The sequence below is a fragment of the Leguminivora glycinivorella genome, chromosome Z (genome assembly GCF_023078275.1).
Source record: "Leguminivora glycinivorella isolate SPB_JAAS2020 chromosome Z, LegGlyc_1.1, whole genome shotgun sequence".
Lineage (NCBI taxonomy): Eukaryota > Metazoa > Arthropoda > Insecta > Lepidoptera > Tortricidae > Leguminivora > Leguminivora glycinivorella.
In genome coordinates this window covers 19677640-19698823 of record NC_062998.1, presented here as the reverse complement: position 1 = coordinate 19698823, position 21184 = coordinate 19677640, and the positions used below count along the sequence as shown (strand labels likewise).

The 21184-nt window shown below is 40.7% G+C and overlaps 1 protein-coding gene across 7 annotated transcripts in view; it reads right to left on the bottom strand.

Annotated features, from left to right (window-relative positions):
• The window catches only part of LOC125241886 (E3 ubiquitin-protein ligase TRIP12), a 113416-nt gene that overhangs the window by 10812 nt on the left and 81420 nt on the right, over positions 1 to 21184 (bottom strand). For 6 of the 7 annotated variants that reach the window (XM_048150571.1, XM_048150576.1, XM_048150577.1 and 3 more), the window contains exons 15-23: positions 11778 to 11942; positions 8248 to 8422; positions 7066 to 7287; positions 6597 to 6775; positions 6254 to 6466; positions 5819 to 5945; positions 5344 to 5464; positions 3872 to 4050; positions 3246 to 3417 (exon numbers count right to left, since the gene is read on the bottom strand). In XM_048150571.1, the coding sequence (XP_048006528.1) occupies positions 3246 to 3417; positions 3872 to 4050; positions 5344 to 5464; positions 5819 to 5945; positions 6254 to 6466; positions 6597 to 6775; positions 7066 to 7287; positions 8248 to 8422; positions 11778 to 11942 (1553 nt within the window). The remainder of the gene's footprint in view (positions 1 to 3245; positions 3418 to 3871; positions 4051 to 5343; positions 5465 to 5818; positions 5946 to 6253; positions 6467 to 6596; positions 6776 to 7065; positions 7288 to 8247; positions 8423 to 11777; positions 11943 to 21184) is intronic. The other variant, XM_048150578.1, reaches the window with a different exon arrangement.

Below are 21184 nucleotides of genomic sequence, written 5' to 3'. Positions count from 1 at the left end.
CCATGAAATCCATTTAAAAGGGTAAAATATGTGAAAGATATTAAACCATTTTTGAATAAAAGACGACGTAGACAGTTATTATTGCGCACTCATTTAGCAGAATGGACAATCGCATATACAGTGTTTAACGTATGCAAAGTAAAAAGAATTTAGAATAATAATAAACCGAAAAGGCATTGTTTTATTAAGGTATATTAGGAATATTAAGGTGCACTAGCGCAAGGCAAGGCCAATAAAAAGTAAGAAAAAGTAGCTTTGGATAAAATACATGAGCAGATGCAAAGTATAAGAAAATCAATTGCTAATAGCTGACAACACAACAATAATAAGTAGAAATCTGTATGTAATGTAAGTATGTCAAGATTAAAATTTATGCAATATTTTAAAATAAGTTTTTCCTCTCATTTAAAAATACGTGTAAGCAGTTTTTTCACAATGGACAATTTGGAGCAACGTGATGTAATTAAATATCTTCATAAAAAAGGATTGACTGCGAAACAAATTTATGAAGATATGCAGTGTACATTAGGGCAATCCGATCCATCATATACGATGGTAAAAAAGTGGGCAGCTGAATTCAAGCGGAGACGAGTCAGTATCGCAGATGACCCTCGCTCCGGGAGGCCAACTACTGCGACCAATCCAAATAATGTGGCAACTGTATGCAAAATGATAATCCAAGACCGACGGTTAAAAGTGAGAGAAATAGCCGACATCGTAGGCATCTCCTATGAAAAAACTCAAAACATTATAGTCAACGAATTAGGGTTTTCCAAGGTGTCGGCGAGATGGGTTCCAAAGCTCCTTTCAGTGGAACAAAAAATCACTCGTCTAACAATTTCACGCGACTGTCTAGACCTGTATGAAGCTGACAATAGGTATATCAAAACATGTATAAAAGAGCCGGATTGATGTAATTTACATAAGTACTAGGCTGCAGTGTCAGTGGTTGAAAATAAGATACAAGCAAAGTAACGTAGAAACAATGTTATAAAAAAGCAAGAAATCGCCGATTATGAGCACGCAGGTATTTTTCAAGGTTAAATTAACGGTTCTTAACCCATTAGAATATTTATATAAATGCCCTCGCTGAAGTATTTACATGTGTTGCAAAAAAACTGCACTGAAACGGTTAATCTGTTACTATGTAAAATAAAATAATATAAATATTTATGTAATTAACTAATCCATAGGGTTGTGTTGTTAAATAATTAGTTCCTAAGATCTGATCAGCTAGATTTAATCAAAATATTGGATTTTTATCAATTTCTGCACAATGAAATAAAACAGGAGGTAAAAGTTGTTACCAATTTGAAGACATCTTACATATTTGTTACATATGAACTGGTTACCAGGTTTCTCTTTATGTGCGTGATAAATTATAACAGATTATTTTGTCTCCCAAGTTGCATATAAAGTGTGATTTGTTGGTCCCCATAGTTAAGAAAAACTACTAATAGCAAACGAAAAAAAGCAAAAGAATCAACATAACTTCTGGTTGGTTTATTTAGAAACAATGAAAATTAATTAATATTCGCATAGCAACAATGATATTCACATTGCAGATAAAACCAAACTGCTTCATATACACTCAAGTCAATCAAGATCGGTAAGAGAAGTCAGGATCATAGGGCACGACCACCAGTGTCTACACATGCTACCGAATATTGATCAAAATTGCAAGTGTATGCCGCTGGAACAAGTTAGTAAACACAAATATTTAGGTGTTATAATTGACAACCGCTTCAACTGGAGAGACCAAATCGACTCAGTGTGTACTAGGTTACGAGCAATAATGGCAAAAATATATATTCTACGAAATAGGATCCCATATCATATTAGACTCGATGTTTATAATGCACTTGTGGATAGCGTCATTTCTTATGGATTAAGTAGTTATGGTCGCACTTTTAAATCATACCTAGACAAAATATATAGGCTAAAAGTCAGGCTCTTAAAGATAATAGTACCTCATAAAATAAAAGAAGAGGTTGTATGTGATAGTGACCTATTTAAATTTTGTAAGGTCCTTCCGATTCACACTAAATTTAAATATCACATGTTAAACCAAATGCTTCGGAAACCACAATTTAATAATTTTTATGGCAGGAGAACGTCAGATTATATTATACCAGATTTAATTAATAAGTTACCTACACAGTGTAGAGATAAGTTAACACCAACTAATATAGCAAATATACTTAAAAAAGAAATGCTTAACCAATTAAATAATTTTAACTGATAAAAAATAGTTCATTTGTAATAAATGGAGCAGCCTGTATCACGTACCTACGGCTGACCGGTTCTTGTTTTGCTCGGCCGGCCGGTGTCATACTGATAACGTGACGCGCTCAGTATTAAGTATGTTATTTAGGATGTAAGTATTTATCTGTAGTGCACTTATTTAGTTTCTTTTTTTTTTTTTACCTTGCGGAATGGAGTATCGAGACAAACCTTGCTGGTTTAGCGATACTTTTTAAAAAATATTATGTAATTTGTGGTGTTTAAGTAAAATAAATAAATAATAAAAAATAAAATTGACAAATATTCACTTTACACAGTGACCATGTCACTCTCCAGTAGTCAACATCAGATCAGCTTTATGGCATCATAAGATTCATAATATTGCATTTTGTCCGCCTATTTACATACGTAAGTATGCAAATAAAAACAGTTCAAGAATCTTCGACTAGTTTTCAAGAAATGGTCCATCTATTAATTTTCATCTCGCATAGTGCACATTCATTATATGATCTCATATGATATCCTAAGAGTAACGTAATACACAACTCGCTTAACTGCTGATTTACATTCTCTTGTCAGTCCGAACATTGGTTGGTATATTTGCAACAGTTGTTGAGTATACACAAGCGCTGACTTGACTTGTATCCATTCCTCTCCACCAGACTCTCTAGACATACTTGTTCAATCAATGAGAATAATTATTACTTACAAAGTACAGCATTTATAACACAAATTCGCAAATGCATGTCGTTATTATACGTTCTCGCTAATGCACAAAAAGCCTCAGTATCCTGTATATCAATCTTGGTGCTAATACCGCATAATTAGTTAAACAAACATTTGCTTATCGTCCCTGAAGCTATAATTCATGTGAAAGATATGGTTGAAAACAACCTTGTAAAATATCTTAGGAGCATTTTTTCATTGGGTTGCAGGATCGATGACCAGTTAGTCATGATTGCGCGTGAATGGTAGAATAAAGTGTATAAACAATGACTCACTTGTTTTGAACGGTAAGGTTGGCGGAGGAGTGCGGGGAGGCTAGCAGGCCGGTGTCCTTGTGCGTGTGCGGCGAGCGGCCCCAGCGCGACGGGTTGAGCGAAGACAGGAATGAGGACGTCTTGGACGCGCCCACGCGGCTAGTGGACCGCGATGACGCGGCAGCGCTTGAACCTGACCAGAATTTACAGTCAAGTCAAAACTTTATAAGACTCGAACAATCAGTTTTCCGCTTCAGATTAGAAATTCGTTAGTAGGTAGTGTAACTTGATATTGTAAAGAATATTTTTACCTCTGTTTTATGACACAAATGGCTTAACCACTGACCACGAAGAGTCAAGGTAGTGCACGTCATCTCAAGTAAATATGAACTATATCAGAATGGATAGACTAAAACAATAATCAGCGAAGACATTGTCTCATTGACATGCTCGTCTAGTATTTCAAGCATTCCTCAAAGAACTGTAATATTCTCTGTTTCACAACGTTGTAAGTAGAAAGAAAAGCACAAAATTCAATTTTGCAATGGAAAGTAAACCCTTTGTGGCAACATTTTCAAAATTTGCCCCTTTTTCTGTTGGCAGAATTGTCTTAATAGACTGTTATAGTAGGATTGGGTTGTCCGTACTGTGAGCAGTGGCAGTGTGCTGATGGTGGAGCTGGTGCGAGTGGTGCGGCGGCGCGGCGTGCGAGCTGTGCGCGGCGGCGTCGTCGCGGCGGCGGGCGTGCCGCGCGGGCGCGCCGCCCGACCGCTTCACCGCGCGCTTGCGTTTCAGCATCTCGGCCAGCTGCAGCGGGCTCGCAGACCTGACATAATAACACACATATTAACACTGACATTATTCGCTTATTGTAATTTTTATTTTGCAATGTGTGGGCGAGCATTGTCGTGTAAGAAAAAAACTTTAGCATGCTGTGGACGATTCTGACAGATTTTTTGGTTTAAATTTTCAAGCTGATTACAGTATACTGATGCGGTAACAGTCATTCCACTTGGTAGGAGTTCCCAGTGAATAATACCATGAATATCCCACCAAACGGACAGTATAACTTTTTTCGGGTGAGGCTCTGTTTTGGTGCCTCTATTCCTTTTTCGTTTGGAGCTAGCCACTGACGTTTGCGTGTGTGATTTATATATAAGACCCATTTTTCATCTCCAGTGATAAGATGGTCCAACCAGTTGAATGTGCGGCGAAAAGACAGAAGTTGTATGCAGATATCGGCACGGCGGTTTAGTTGATCTCTATCAAGTTCGTGCGGTATCCAAACACTGTATTTGTAGTTTTTTCCCAACTCGAGTAAATGTGTTTCTATGGTGACATGAGAGCAGCCTAACTCGGTAGCAAGAGTACGACTCGTTAGCCAATTAATATAGTACGTGTGGATACGCATTTGCCTATTCTGTTTGGCACTTGGACACTGATGCTGGTCACTGGAATAGCATCCATGTCCGTTTCCTTTTCCAAAACCTTTGTTTTCCTCAAACATCCCTCTGGATGTTCGACAAACAAGCACGTTCGCTAAGCGTGGCGATGCCTTGTGTTTAGTCGTATTTGTTCATATATTGCCTAAATAGAATATTGTTTTTTTTTTGTCTGATTTTTACTGTTGTGCTATATTTATACCTATTGTTTTTATTTTTTAGTTTCACAGTGCTTTGGTTTTACTGTTATGCTGTGTAACTTATTTGAATAATAAATAAAAATAAAATAAATAAATAAATAAATATATTTCAGGTTTGTGGCAAACACCATAGTTAGCTTTAAGGCAATTACACATTACTAAATTATGTTCTCGAAAATGTGTGAAGTTTTTATTGAACAAAAAGAAAGAAAGAAAATAAATTTATTATGCATTTATGCATTAAGTCTGTTGTATGAGTGTCTTCATTTGTCTCTGTTTCGTCATGATTAAAAAAATAAAGACTTAGACTGCTTTCAAAATAAGCAGTATCATTGTCAAATGCATGCATTAGATAGACCCGTATTCATGCGTGTTGGTTGCATGTTCATTATTTATTTAGGTTTCCCGATTCCAATCGTAAACATAAATAAATAATGAATGTATTTGGGGATGCAGAAGTGTGTAAGTATTATTCACCTGTCGAATATGGTCGAGAAGGGCAACACAACTGACCTGTGCGTTGCGGCAGGCGCTTGCGGCTGCGCGGCCGACGCAGCCGTCCCGGGTTCGGGGCCGCTACTCTCGTTTCCAAGCGGAGCTGCAATAAAATTGACTCATTTTTACTTATTATTTGCTGTATAAACCCCATCTTAGAATTCGATAACGCACACGAGCAACAAACACGTGGATATGGGCAGCTGACTGTTTTGGTTTGAGTTGGTCAGAGATCGGCACCGGCGTCGGTGTTTTGCATCGAGGTACCGGCACGGTCACCAATGCCATGAGTGTTCGTTGGTGTTTGGCATGTGTCTGGTGCTTGTGGCAAAGCGTGTGGAGCCGCTAAAAAACCAGCTAGTCAATTTAGACAGACAGATCAGAAAGTTTGCGACAGATCCTCGCGATAAATAACCAAGTAAGGTAACGTTTAATATGTAGTCAGACGGATAGTTACGCATGGAAGAGTTGATGAAGGAGCCGGAGGCGGAGAAGGCCAGCGACAGGTTGTGGTCCAGCGAGGTGTTGGACGACGAGGCGGGCGGGCTCGACGCGGCGCTCGAGCGCGAGCTGGCCGCCGGGGACTGCACACAAAATATCACTTACATACAGTATAGCGGTGGATTACCATTGTTCATATATTTGAACACTTTTTTATTTATACTATAAAAGTGTCAATCATATATAATGAATTTTACATTTCATTCAGCATTCGAGAATCAACTGTACAGGTCAAATCACGAAAACTAGCATTGTATTGATTTAACAAAACCTTGATATGAGTAAGACCTATAACGATATACAGCCTTAACTGTCAAGAGAAATTCTAATGGTTAATCTGTGACACAAATTTGAATTCCCAACTCCATTGACAGAAGTAAATAAGGGTCACCTTAAGCTTAGGCTGGCGGGACTGGTTGGGCGTATTGGAGGGTGGTGTACGTTCGGCTAACTGAGCCACCTGGTGCAGCACGCCCTCGCGGCGGAACTGCGCGCCCATCTCCTCGGGCAAACGCTGCATCAGGATCTCAGCCAGCTGAAGCGACCCCACCACAATGCGCAGGTCCGTCGATGCCATCATGCCCGCGATGTGAGACGATATCACCTGCACAAACAGAAAACCATCAAACAAAATAAATTACATCTTATTTGGTTTTAGAAAAGATATATCTACTTACAAAACAATGAATAATAGGTATGTACTAAATTAAAAAAAAAAGTTAGTGGAAACTGACCTGCATCTTGAGCACTTGTCGGAGCAGCGCTGCGTCGGCGTAGTAGACGCAGCGCAGGATGGCCTTGAGCGCCTGTGAGCGCACGGCGGGCCCCGCAGAGCTCCAGTACACCTCATGTAGCACCGCCAGCAGCGCGCGCGCCAGCCCGGGGTTGCAGCGCACCATAGCGATGCGGGGATCTACAAATGACACAAAATATAATTTAATAATTATAAATTAAACAAGGTTTTCGGTAGAAATTGCTCTCGGCACTTGATCTTCCTTGAGAGATTCCGCGCATTTTGTACGGGTCGTGAGATCGTAGGATTACACGACCTAGTTTTACGGAAGCGACTGTTATCTGACCTCCATCCTAAAGGCCTCCTCATTGGGGCCTGTTTAAACGCAAGTAGTAAGCAACAAATGACGGATTCAGAAACATTCAATGCATGTAGTAAGTTTCTAAAAAACGTTGTGGAGTAAGTGTCACCTGGCGCCGCATTGGCGGAGTTGGTCTGGTCGGGCATGGAGGGCGCGGGGGCGACGCGCTGCACGGGGCGCGCCGTGCCGGTGTGGTCGTTGAGCTGCTGCATGGCGGTCAGGTCCACGGTGTACGAGCGGCCCAGCGTCGTGAGGCACACCTCCTCCTCGCCGGCGGTCGCGCCCGCTTCCAACGCGCGCGACTCGGCCCAAGAGTACGAGCGCCATAAGCCTGAACATGACAAGTGTTACATGAAATACATTGCATTTCAAATGAAATGTATGTCATAATAAAAAACAACCAAGTTCACCATTAGATTTTTTTTAGTTTACTTTTTTGAACGTAAAAAGGCTAGTTTTTATCCAACATAAATACACAAACTAGCTCAGAAAACGTTTATAACCTTGTAAACGTTTTCTGAGCTAGTTTGTGTATTTTGTGTTTAACTACTGATTCTACGATGCCGAAGTACTTAAAGTAGTCAAAGTTTTTCAGCTCGAATAAACGAATTTCACTATTGCAAGAGCCATTTAATTTTTATTGGTTTATTTAAACATCACAAAACACAAATATTTTTAATAGTCCACCATTCTATAGTACTCTTGAGAATACCAGCCAAGCAGTTCAGCCTTCCCATATTTTTGTACAATAGTTAGTCACTTCGTGAATGGGACTAGAACAGCTTAATTTTCCCCATGGAATAATCATGCTAAGTGGTTTCGTCCCTTGCTGTATACATAAAATGTGAGTGTGTTTAGTAAACCGTCCCACTTTGTCGGTTACCATTAAGGCGAGATTTACTTGTATCTTTATATGAGTAAACTGACAAAGCGGCTTTATAGCAATCGACAAAGTGGGACGTTTTCGCGTGCACACACAGAAATATTTGATAGTCTGCTATATTTTGTCCACTTCATGTCGTGTGTTTGTAAATCAATGCAGACATAAAAAGCGCAATGTTTAATAAGTTATTGGTTTATTTCATATAGTCCTCCTCATAGTTTCCGATGACGGCGACCCTAAATACATCTTACGAATGTTTCCTTGCGTGTACTCTAACGTGGCTGACCAGGCCGAACTTGCTTTTAAATACTCGCTGGCACGTGTGGCAATAAAGTTGGCTAGCGGAGTTATAGTGGTTCATAGTGAGTATGTTGAATGGATATAATGTAAAGCGTGTGGTACTGGTACCTCTGTCGTCGCGCCACTGCCAGTGCGCGGCGCGCTCGGTGGGCGCGGACCAGGGGCGGTCGAGGTGCTGGTCGACGGCGAAGATGCCGTCGGTGGGCAGGCGCGGCATCAGCTCGCCGATCAGGCACGTGATCTCGTACAGCTCCTGCGGCGACCGAGGGAGCAGCTCCACTTGCTGAATCACAAAGTACCACGTCAGGACAAGGTTATAGCGAAAGAGATTAAGGACAACCCTTACAGCGTTTTAACATTGCCCGATCCGATGTCGGCCGTAATGACAAAGTATAATGTACTGATATTTATTTACTTTTCTTTGATGTTTCAAAAAAAGCGATCATCCCTCAACAGTGTTTTAAACGGTTCCCATAACATGTTGAATTAATAAAACTCGAATCGATGAAGGTAAAAACATTGTTATTCTATTATACAAGACAAAACTACACTACAACGCAGAACGTTTAAACTTGCAATCATTTCAATAAAGTAGTTTAAGGAGGGAGGAGAGAGAACTACTTGGTTGTGTGAATCACACGAGTCATAGTGAAACCAGCTATGATAGTTCAGTTAATTTGGTATCAAGTTAAAATATCTTGCACCGTTTAAATCAACTTGAAATCGAGAAATTACAGAAAGTCGTTTATATTAGGTTGTTGCATAATTATTTTCCCACTTTGAAATACGAATAAATTATTTTGTAGTATCTATTTATTGAAACAATTAATCGACAATATAATCACCATTATTATCTAGAACATGTAGCCATCTGCTAGGCAAAGTTTCAATACCCTTAGCCCAGAAAGAAAGTGGCTGAGAGGCAAAAAAATTAAATCCAGTAACTCCCAAAACAACATTCCTTGCGAATCCCAGAAGACTGACAGGAGAAATTTCCGACCATGCGTACTGCTTTTCGGCTGTGTCGGTGGCCGTTAATCGCAGGTATCCAAAAGGCTTTTCGTGTGACGTTCTCGTACAAGATCCAGGATTCGTCTCCAGTGATGATTGACTTCAAGTTATTTTTTGGGGAAGCAGCAGCAGACTTTCACAAATGCTAACACGTACAGTCAGCCAAAAAAGTGGTTTACCACTTTTCGGCCGTATGTGTTTAAAAATAGAGTCGAAAAGTGGTAAACCACATTCTTGGCTGACCGTACTTCACGTTGAGCATCGGTCAAATCATGAGGCGTCCATCTTGACAAAACCCTACGGTAACCCATGGATTGTAGATGGCGATCTATGGTACTGTAGTGATATTTTAGAGTCTTCTCTAAATCTCTGGTGGTGGAATCCGGTTGCAACTCAAGCTCGCGCCGCAATGCCACTTCGTCAAAAGTGACGGGGCGACCAGTATGAGGAATGTCTTTTAGACTTGTGTCTCCTTCATCAAAGCGCTGAGACCAATTTCGTACTGTGCGATCGGTAGTAGTGTTTGGGCCAAAAGCACTGTTAATCTTATTTGCTGTTTCCCTTGAACTGGTTCCCAATTTGTGTTCGTATAAGTAAATCGCTCGAAGATGTTGTTGGTCCATTTTTTATATTTTAATTAAATCCCTGTGACAGCCCCCGTTTATATATATACCCGACGTGAAAGATTCGAGAACATTCTGCTATATACCAGATTTATTGTAGAATATTCCTGACAATACTGGAAATAGCAAGAAATTTTTGAAGTGGGAAAATAATTATGCAACAACCTAATAATAATACATTACAATACAAGTTCCGAAAGGAAGTTCGAAACGAGTGGCGATAAATTAAAACGACACGAGTTACGAATTTCACCACCACCGTCTTTGTACTGAAAAAATATATACAACCCATATACTTTGATACATAATACAATTTTTTCTACTTGTCGACTGTAATCTGTCAATTAGGGCACCACAGACTAAACTATAAGTGCTAGCTTTTCAGTGTTGGATACTCTATGGCAGTTCCGACTCAATTATAATAAGATTAATAAGCTCATTATAGTTGACTTTAGTTAACTGTAATAATTTCAAAAATAGAACTTCATACGATTTCTATACTAATTTGCGATACCTGGCAAATTTTCCTGCATCTGAAACACATTTTTTTTTATCTGTCGCGTTATCGGCCAATCAGAGACGGTTATTACAAACAATTGGTTGCTAGGTAATTCGATGTTGATACAACGGTGAACGACGCTATTAACATTAATTTTAACTTGCATGAATGATGATATTTCCGTCCATTGATGATGAAGATGATGACTCGTAGAAAAAGTATTGTATACAATAGTGATATAATTAAGCTTTTCACTCTCGTACCGTACTATTAGGCCACTCAGCAAGCTTCGTGGCCTAAACATGGTACTCGACTGAAAAGCTTTGTATTATATCACGATTGTATAAAATACTATTATGTATGTTTATGTGGTGATTGTGAATACCTTACAATGGAAATATTTTCTATAATTCTAACCGAAATCGTTTCGTATATTTTTATTAGCATCTGACTAGATTTAAATAACAAATAACTGGAAAGATCTCTAGTTTCATGCGTTTCCGCTTAGCATTAATGTATTTTTATCTACATGTCAACTTGCCTCGTTAATTTGTAATATTGCTCAGAATATTTGAAAAGATGTATGATATGTAAATACTATTGTGCATTTTGTGGTGCCTGGCTGCACCATTGTCCGTGTTACAAAAACACAGCGACGCGCATACGCATACAATGAATCTCAATTCAACATCTGACGCAAGTAGCTCGTTAATCTGCCGATCTGGTGAATCACTTTGGCATATTTTGTAATACATGAAATCACAATTCGATTTTTCTCGAATGAAACATTTTTATGCAATGGGAACGACATGTGTGTCATCAATCTGAATGGTTGTACTTACAAAAAACAATGGCTACGCATTTGACAAGATTTATACTAGTTTATATCGTCCGCAGATATCATAAGCTGCGTTTAATAAGAGTAGAACGTATAAATTGTACGTTGTTTTGCTTTTAACTTTGTCATAATCATGAAGTTACTTGACCTGTATCAACAGATATTTACTATAAGATAAAAAACATAAGAATCGTATAATATCAACCTTGTTATACTGGTATGTTGGTATATAGATAGTGATAAGTACAAACGAAATATTGAATACCCTAATTCGTTCTTTTATTGCTTAAATGTTCTCTAAATAAAAACAATTGTTTCAGTTCTAAAAAAATATCAGACCACGCATTTCAGACCAAGGGTTCCGTAACTATATATATATATATATAAAGTTTTATCTAGCCTGGCTCAGCAGTTACAGTTTATAAAAATAGTAATTTATGCGACTATGCATAATGAAGGGCATTACAACACAGGTGTGGGTTTATGAAACTCGCTAACTAAATAGCGGCTCGAAACTATAAGGATTCCGTTTAAGCCATTTTGGCTATGAAATCATAAAAAGTTCAAAAACGTTTGACATTGACACTTGACAGTTACTCCCTACAAAAGTGAACTGTCATAGGGATCATCATGGGCCGCATCAGCTATAGTGTGGTGTGAGTGTTACCTCCTGGTGCAGCGCGGACCCGGTGAGCAGACACAGAAGCGTGTCGGCGATGGAGCGCTGGTGCAGCGCGAGCGCGAGCTGCGGGCACGCGGCGCACATCACCCACAGCAGCCGCAGCACAGTGATGAACGTGTTGCCCGAGATCAGTGCCGGCACCACCACCAGCTGCCACACACAAAATTTCAACATGTAATCGCGGTAACAATCAGGTATTTAATACTAGGGAAGTTTATAGTTTGAGTTGGGTTGGGGTAGGTATTTAATGGGTTACTAATGTATTACCGAAAGTTATTTGCCAGATTTTCACATCCCAAACAATGTTTCCCAAAAATTTAAAAGGCAACTCATCATTTCCCAACTTATCGTGTGACATATGCATATTTGCCAAAATAATGATATCCAAATAAATATTTAGACATTTCCTTACTTTGGCAATGTTCATTTTACCAAACTTCAATTAATCAAAATGATTAATTGCCAACCAATATTATCCCAAAAGAAAAAATGCCAAATCTAACATTTGGTAAAACATTTTTTGGGCATTTTTTATTTTAACAAACCTTGTTTACTCAAACTGAGTAGTTGACAAAAATATAAATAGACATCATTTACTTTGACATTTTTTTATTTTACCAAATCATAATTTATTCGAAATGACTATTTACTAAATAATTAAAAATCCAAATCAAAACATGGCATTTTTAACATTTAAGGCATTCATGCAAATTGAACACTTCAAAAATGTTATCTTTATGTTGGTATGCATTGGAGTTTATTTAATATTGTAATAAGTGGGTAGACGATCGAGGTATTCGTATACGCGTAGAATTACGGTCGATATTTATTTATTCATTAAGTTTGTGTGGTTCATACTTGTATAATAGAAACTGTTTTACTTAATATCGGATATTACTTAAGTATTTAAGTATAATCATGAGTGAATCAAGTGATACAGATGACGAATGTGAGACATTTACTTCCACAAAAGGTGGTATAAAGTTATTTAAGAACGGTTTTAGCTATGAAAAAGTTAAATCAGTGAATGAAATTTCTTACTGGTATTGCGAAATGAGAAAAAATAAATTGTACTCATGCAGAGCATCTGTAAGTGCTACATTAAGGGATGAAGTTTATAAAATAAAGAAATTGAATGAAGACCACAATCATGACCCTGATCCGGGCAGAAAGTGTACTAGCGATTTGATAAAAAAAATGAAAAGTGATGTTGCATCTGGGATGAAAATATGCAAAGTTATACAGAGTAATAAAGCAAATGCTCCGTTAAATGTTGCAGAAAACTTGCCGTCCACTTCTGCTCTAAAACAAAACATGTATCGCCATAAAAAAAAAGGGCAATTAGTATCAGAACCGACTGACATACTTTTTGAACCAGATAAATTGTACACTTCTATTGAGGGTGTCAATTTCATTATAAAAGACCAAGTATTTGACAAAAGCAAACGGATAATAATTATGTCAACATTGGAATTAATGACGGCATTAAGTAACAGTTCCTTCTGGATCTTAGATGGTACCTTTAAAGTGGTACCATGCATTTTTCAACAGCTGTACACAATACACGGAAATATCTTAAGAGGGGGTCGTACGAAATCCTCGAAAAGTGCATTCGGCGTTTAACAAATGCTGCTCACATTTCTAAATTAAATGAAATAAAATAAATGGAGTTATTATCTTAAAGAGTGTGTCTACAACTTTTGACTATTCAGAATCTCTAATTATTAAAGGTATAATAAATAAACCCACGCAAAGTTGACCTAAAATGAGAAAAACGTATGTCGCCGTTTAGTAAACTTTGTTAAAAAAATTCAATACTTTAGTTATAACATTAAGTGATTCTAAAAGCCAGATAAATGGACTAGAAGTTTTGAGGTTTTTTATATTTTTCCTCTCAAAGGAAACAAAGAAATTTTACCTTAAATTTAAACTATCGTAAAATTTCCATACATTCGCCATTGCTGTCAGAATTCTCCTTTCGATTAGATGCCGTGAGCGGCTCGTCGGAGGCAGACGTGTCGCCGGTCGCTCCGCGTTGACAATTAAATTTGACAAATATTTTGACAGAAAATAGTGTACGTACACGAAAAACCATACCAGTGTAAAACTGTGCTCAAAATAAATAGGGTAAATCAAATATGTCAGGTGGAGATCCAATCTCATTTAAAATTTAAAGGTGCATGGCTTGTGCATAAAAAATAAATAAAAATATATCACATTATCAAAGAAAATAACGAACACAACCGAATGAGTATAAATGATTTCATTCTAGTTCGGTTAAATTGAAAAAAGTTTAATGTTTTGTTTTACTCATTGGAATACATTTTCATTACGCTGGTATTAACAGTACGTCATTTTAAAAATATATATGACAGTACCTACGTCAAATTTTGTCAACCAAACTTCACAGGTTGTATGTAAACAATTACAATTTAATTTATTCATACATATTCAGATACGTATTAATCGATTCTTACTTAGAATAGAAAAAAGGGGAATGCGAGCGGGTATAGGTATAGTGCTTCTGGTTCAAATTTAATTGTGTATATAAAAAAAATGACTCAATTTCATTAAAGATTTACTCTGTGCATACCGCGAACACGTAACCGTAAGTTGAAAACAATAATAATTATAAATCACCTAAATACATCGTTGTTTACAAAGCGCTTGTTTTGAATGGCACTTCTCCACTCAACTAAACCAAATATTCATGGAACACCAGCTGGTGACCAGCATAAATGACTATGAACAGCCGTGCAAAAATATCTGATTTTCTATAGTGGGCCATAACATAAGTATATGACGACATGTTCCCGGCAAAAATTTGTGATGCTCCGTGACCGGCAAAAACATCGTCTCTCTTTCTAGCGTCTCGCGAGCGTATAGCGTCGGGCCAACTGTATGGAAAAAGACGCCGCGTCAGCGCGGCTTAGCCATACAGTTGGCCCGACGCTACGATCGCAAGACGGTACATGTGGGAGGGTCCTTATCCGCATACATATCTGATCGGGTCGCTTAAAAATATTTGATTCTTTATAAAAACCTAAATTACACTTTCACCCGCATAAATATCTATCCATTGTTAAAGCAAATATTGGACGTAGTTACGCCATAACGTTCCAATCCACATGAAATTGTCATTAAATTTTGGACCTTGTATGAAAAACAAAAGTCTTTCATTTCAATGACAATTTCAGATGGATTGGAACGTTATTGCGTAACTACGTCCTATATCTTACGGGCTAGAAATCATTAATATGTAATTAAAGTGCAATAATAAACCCTACCTGGTTGCCTTACAGCCGTAAATTGTATGAGGTGATTTGACAGTTCACGAAAACGAGCCTTTATACAAGCTTTTATTCAACTTGCCTTGTTAGTAGGTATGTTAGTTTGAGTCAAAACGTAGAAGCTAAATTTGACCCACTTTCCGGTTTCCAATTGAGCTGAAATTTTGCACACCTATGTAAATCAAGTGACAATGCAATATTATGGTATCATGGAGCTAATCTGATGATGGAGCAGAAAGGTGATCATAGGAACTCTGTTATGAAACGTCGTATACCCATTGAGTCAGGGGTTTTTAAAAATGTCTCGGAGAGCAATAAATATTTTTTTTGCAAAAAAAACTTATTATAAATTGGGAGGTGTAATTTTTTATTATCTCTTACATAGCATTAAGACGAAAAATCGACCAAGAGCGCGTCAATGTAGGGTTTCGTAGTTTCCGACATTTTACATAATGACAATTTTTAGGGTTCCGTAGTCAACTAGGAACCCTTATAGTTTCGCCATGTCTGTCTGTCCGTCCGTCCGTCCGTCCGTCCGTCCGTCTGTCCGTCCGTCCGTCCGTCCGTCCGTCCGTCCGTCCGTCCGTCCGTCCGTCCGTCCGTCCGTCCGTCCGTCCGTCCGTCCGTCCGTCCGTCCGTCCGTCCGTCCGTCCGTCCGTCCGTCCGTCCGTCCGTCCGTCCGCGGATAATCTCAGTAACCGTAAGCACTAGAAAGCTGAAATTTGGTACCAATATGTATATCAATCACGCCAACAAAGTGCAAAAATAAAAAATGAAAAAAAAAATGTTTTATTAGGGTGGGGGCTGAGATTTTTTTTAATTCCAACCCCAACGTGTGATATATTGTTGGATAGGTATTTAAAAATGAAAAAGGGTTTACTAAGATCGTTTTTTGATAATATTAATAGTTTCGGAAATAATCGCTTGTAAAGGAAAAAAAAGTGCGTCCCCCCCCTCTAACTTTTGAACCCTACGTTCAAAAAATATGAAAAAAATCACAATAGTAGAACTTTATAAAAACTTTCTAGGAAAATTGTTTTGAACTTGATAGGTTCAGTAGTTTTTGAGAAAAATACGGAAAACTACGGAACCCTACACTGAGCGTGGCCCGACACGCTCTTGGCCGGTTTTTTTTTTTTTTAAATTATAAATGGGCTTACTCTTGACCACAGACTAGCCAAAGGCAAAGACGTGGCCTACGATGGAGTGAGCTCGCCCAGAAGATGCCTGTTCACTCTTGACAATTTAATAAATACCGTAATTTGGGGTGAAAAGGGTTCCGGGGGTATATAATGTTATTATATTTCTTGACATATTCCTTCTATTTTCCGCAATCAAAGTAGGAAAATAATATATTATGTTTTTTTATTTCTTTCAAATCTTAGGCTAGGCTGTTTATAATATGAATATAAAAGTAAAATACAAAAACACATACAAAACAATATAAAACACATATAAACACATTATAAAAAACCTAACCTAGGGTGCCGCCAGCAGCGGGGCAGGGCCCAAGCTGCCGGTGGTTAGGGCTGCAGAGAGAGGAACCGTCGAACTATCCGTGCTGTGTCCAAGATCACCGCCTTCTGCATCTGGCCCTTGATCCAGCCACCTAGCGAGAGTCTCTTAAGATGTTGGTCGAGACTCTTCGCTATGAGACCGTTCGCTGAAACGACTATCGGAACAATGATCGTTGATTCAACATCCCACATGGCGGTTATCTCGTGAGCCAAGTCTAGGTACTTACTGGACTTGTCCTTCTCGGCTTTCACGAGATTCTCATCATGGGGGATGGTGATGTCAACGAGCACTGCCCGGCGTTGCAGTCGATCTATTATCACAATGTCAGGTTTATTGGCTACAATAGTCCTGTCAGTGATAATAGATCGATCCCAATAGAGCGTGGCACGACCATTTTCGAGAACTGGCGCAGGTAAGTACTTGTAGTACGGTACTTCGCGGTCCATAAGGCCGTATTGAAGAGCAAGTTGCTGGTGAATAATCCTGGCTACGAGATTATGTCTGTGCAAGTACTCGCCGTTAGCAAGATGAGAACAACCGGAAATAATATGCCTGAGTGACTCTCCTGGACGGCGGCATGCCCGACAAATGTCGACCGTACCGTCCTTCAGGATATATTTCCGGTAGTTGTTCGTCATCATAACTTCGTCCGCAATTGCACAGGCAAAACCCTCGGTTTCTCCGAAGAGGTCCCCGAATCGTAACCAGTTCACCGATGCGAGCAGATCTACATCGGGTCCCGTGAGGGCCTTGTAGAACCGCCCGTGTAGCTGCTTGCTCTCCCATACCGCCTTGCGGTCCGCAGTACTTAGTACCACAGGTTTGCGCCAGTTCTGTTTCGCCAAGGAGAGCGGCGTGAGGTTTCCGTCCACTGCCACCACATCACGATGCATCCCGCACTCGTTGTTAAGGAAGTAATTCCTGAGATTGTACACCTCACGGTTGTGGAGATCTTTGGCGTTTAGGAAGCCTCGACCTCCGCACTTCCGTGGGATGTACAATCTCATAACAGACGAGCGCGGGTGTAACATACGGTGTGTGGTAAGCAGTGAGCGGACCCTCCGATCCAGGGCGTCCAGCTCAGTCTGGGTCCACCGTAGTATGCCAAAGGAGTATATGAGTAGAGGCATTACCCAGGCGTTAAAGGCGCGCACTTTGTTGCCTCCTGACAAAAGACTGTTAAGGACTTTTGTCAGCCGACTGAAAAAGCGCTCCTTCACCGACCGTCTAATGCCAACATCCTCAATACCCAACGACTGTGACATACCAAGGTACTTATAGGTTTCTGATTCAGAGATAGATCTGAACGACATCGTCTCAGAAAGTTGTAAATTTTCTGAATTTACAACCTCCCCCGCTGCACATGCATAACCGCACACTTATCGACACCAAACTCCATTCTGATGGCGGTACTGAAAACTTCTGTGGTTTTCAATAGCACCATCAGGTCTTGGGTGTTCGGTGCAAATAGTTTGAGATCGTCCATGTACAGAAGGTGAGAGATGACTTCACCCTCTCTCCGAAGCCGGCAACCTAGCCCAGAATCCTTCAGCAGCGTGCTGAGGGGATTCAGAGCTAGGCAGAACCATAATGGACTCAAACTGTCACCCTGGAATATTCCTCGCTCAATCCTTATGAAGTCCTGCGGGCCAGGGGGCCATCCCTGCCTCCTGGTTGACGAAGGACTGTGGTCCACTGCCTCATACATGCAGCCAGGAAGGATATTAAAGCTGCATCAAGTTTATACAGCTCCAATACCCTTCTCAGCCATGAATGAGGCACCGAATCATAGGCCTTCTTATAGTCAATCCAAGCGGCCGAAATGGCCCCCTTGCTCCGCCGAACTTGTTGGCAGATGGTCATGTCTATGAGGAGGAGCTCTTTAGTACCACGGGACCCAACCCTACATCCATTTTGAGCGGGAGCCAGAATGTTGTTAGCGACAATATGCGCGTTAATTTTTGCTCTCAAAATGGATGTAAGGAGCTTGTAAAGTGTAGGCAAGCACGTGATGGGTCTGTAGTTTTTTGCTTCCGTGGTACTACCGGACTTATAGAGCAGGAAAGTAACACCAGTTGTTAGGGAAGGTGGGAGAGAACCAAGATCGAGGGCTTGTTGAAATTGCGTTGCCAAATGCGAGTGCGAGCATCGAAACCATTTTAGCCAGAAGTTGTGCAATCCGTCCGGTCCAGGACTTTTCCAGTTCTGGGCCGTACGGGTAGCACAACTTACGTCGTCGGGGCTGATGGTGATAGCCCCCATAGGCTCGATGCTCTCGCACTCGCGTTCGACAACGGTCATCCACTCACCCTCCGTGTGTTCGACGGGCACCGACCAGATGCTACGCCAGAAATCAGACATGGCAGTAACATCCGGCAGCCGCACGTCAGACACACGAGGGTCGGTTTCCTCCCACCTTCGGTATACTTTCCTTTGGTCGCTTTGAAAAAGACGATTCTGCTGGAATCGGTCCACACGCTTTCTGTAGCGGCGAATACGGCTTGCCCATGCATAGACTTTCTGCTTCAGGAAGTCGATGCGCTCTGTGACATTGGCCAAATAGTCGCGGGGCCTGATGTCCGTCCCCGCGAACGCCTGGTTCACAAAGCGCATTACTCGGGGGCGATTATTACCCCTCTGAAGCAGATCAGCTTTGCAATGAGAGTCCTAAACGAGTTGATACGACGCTCGATCCGTACTTGCCATGCAGGGACACCTTCGGCGGTCCTAGTTGCACGGTCAGCGTCCGGAAACTTGACTCGAGCAACACGGCACGCCGCGATGGCCCCGCAGTACATGATCGAGTGTGTATCATCTAGATCTTTACTAGTCCGCATATATGGATCTAGTAAAGCATTTAAGGCTCCTATTAGCGCTAGATTGCGTCTATTCATGGGCAGACGTGGTAATCGTGGCCTAGGATTGCTTGTGGAGCGATACTGCGTAATCGCCTCTTCCAAAGACCTCCTCAGTTGCTCATTGGCAGGCTCACTCTCGCTCTGACTCGCGAAGTCCCCGCCGTCGTTACCGGAATCAACCCGCGGCGCCTCCGATGCCAGGTCGGGTTCGGGCACCGGGTCCGGCGACATGGCGGGCAAATCCCGCCCCGAGGCAGGGTCCGCGCGAGTAGCGAGAGCCTCCTGGCGGAGCCGATCAAGTGTGGCGTCATCCAACCGCTTTGACCGCTGAATGACGCGCACCTGATCCGATAGCCGCTGCTCCGATACGGTGGTGGATGGCTCGAGTGCCTGAAACAGAGGCAGCATTCTCGAACGGTACGCGGATAGCCGGGTTCCCCCCTCTGTGGCCCCGTAATAGGCGCGCATGACATTCTCGTTTATTTCTCGAGTCCATGTCATGCGACGCACTACACCACCGGCAGCGGGAGCCGTGGGCGGGGCAGGATGTCCCGCAGGCCCCAAGCGTGCCGGCAGCGGTGGCCGCCCTCGTCGCGCAGGTGGTGGCGGCGGCGGCGGCGGCGGCCCGCTCTCGTCGCTGGACCCATCGGTGTCGGGCGCCGTGGCGAACTCGTCGCCCGACGACGATGCGGACGGGGAGCTGGACGAGGCGGGCGGGGATGGTGGGCGTGCGTTTCTTTGTGCCGCTTTGGTGCGTGACCTCGTTAACATTTTCACAAATTTCACAATGCACTTATCGCCGTTTGACAGTTCATGCTGATATCCGTGTATTTAGATAGTATATTAATTCGTTGGATGTTCTTCATTGTACATGATTTTAATGTAGCGTAAGAAATACACAAAAACACACTTTTTATTATTATTATTATTGGTATTTAGGACAACAGCCGTAAATATTCAACTTACATAGGTATTTTTACATAGTCTTAGGCCAATAACAGTTATCTGTTGAATGAAAAGTATTATACACAATATGTTACTAAAAAAAAATGTGTTACATATTTAAAATTACAGTGAAAATGTGCAAGCCACACATTTTTATTTACAGTTTCATGTCTGTCAAAGTTGACGTTCAAATTTATTGGATTTTTACTCATTTTAATCGTTCATTATCCTTTTGAATGTGTATTCACTTCTAAAGTTTATGTATAACAGAAAATCATAAGACATATTTTCATTTTTATAATGGTTTTCATGAAGAAAGCGATGCAACTGTGTTGGGGAATTTTTACGGGATGAATAAATATCCGCGGCCTGAGGGGTGAATGGGATCAGGAATGGGGGGAATCGGGTCGCAAAGGGGTGAATAGGTTTACGAAGGGGCTGATTAGGGTCGGAAGAGGGGTGAATTGGGATGTGTGGTCAATGCTTGTCACATTGTATACAATAACTTACCTAAAGTGGTATTTTTATGAATGACCTCTCTGTATATGGACGCAATTTATACGTCAATGTATTGCTTCGTAGTTAGACTAGATACAAGAAATTAACACTTAGAAATGTTAATCACACTTCTGTCTACCTCCACGTTTCTACTTAAGTCCGCAAAAATCACCCATGGTTGCTATAATATAGACGGATTACTTTAAAATAAAAATCATAAGTATGAAACTATACAACTAGGGAAGAAATAAAATTATTTTATTGAATCATTTTTGATTTGTTC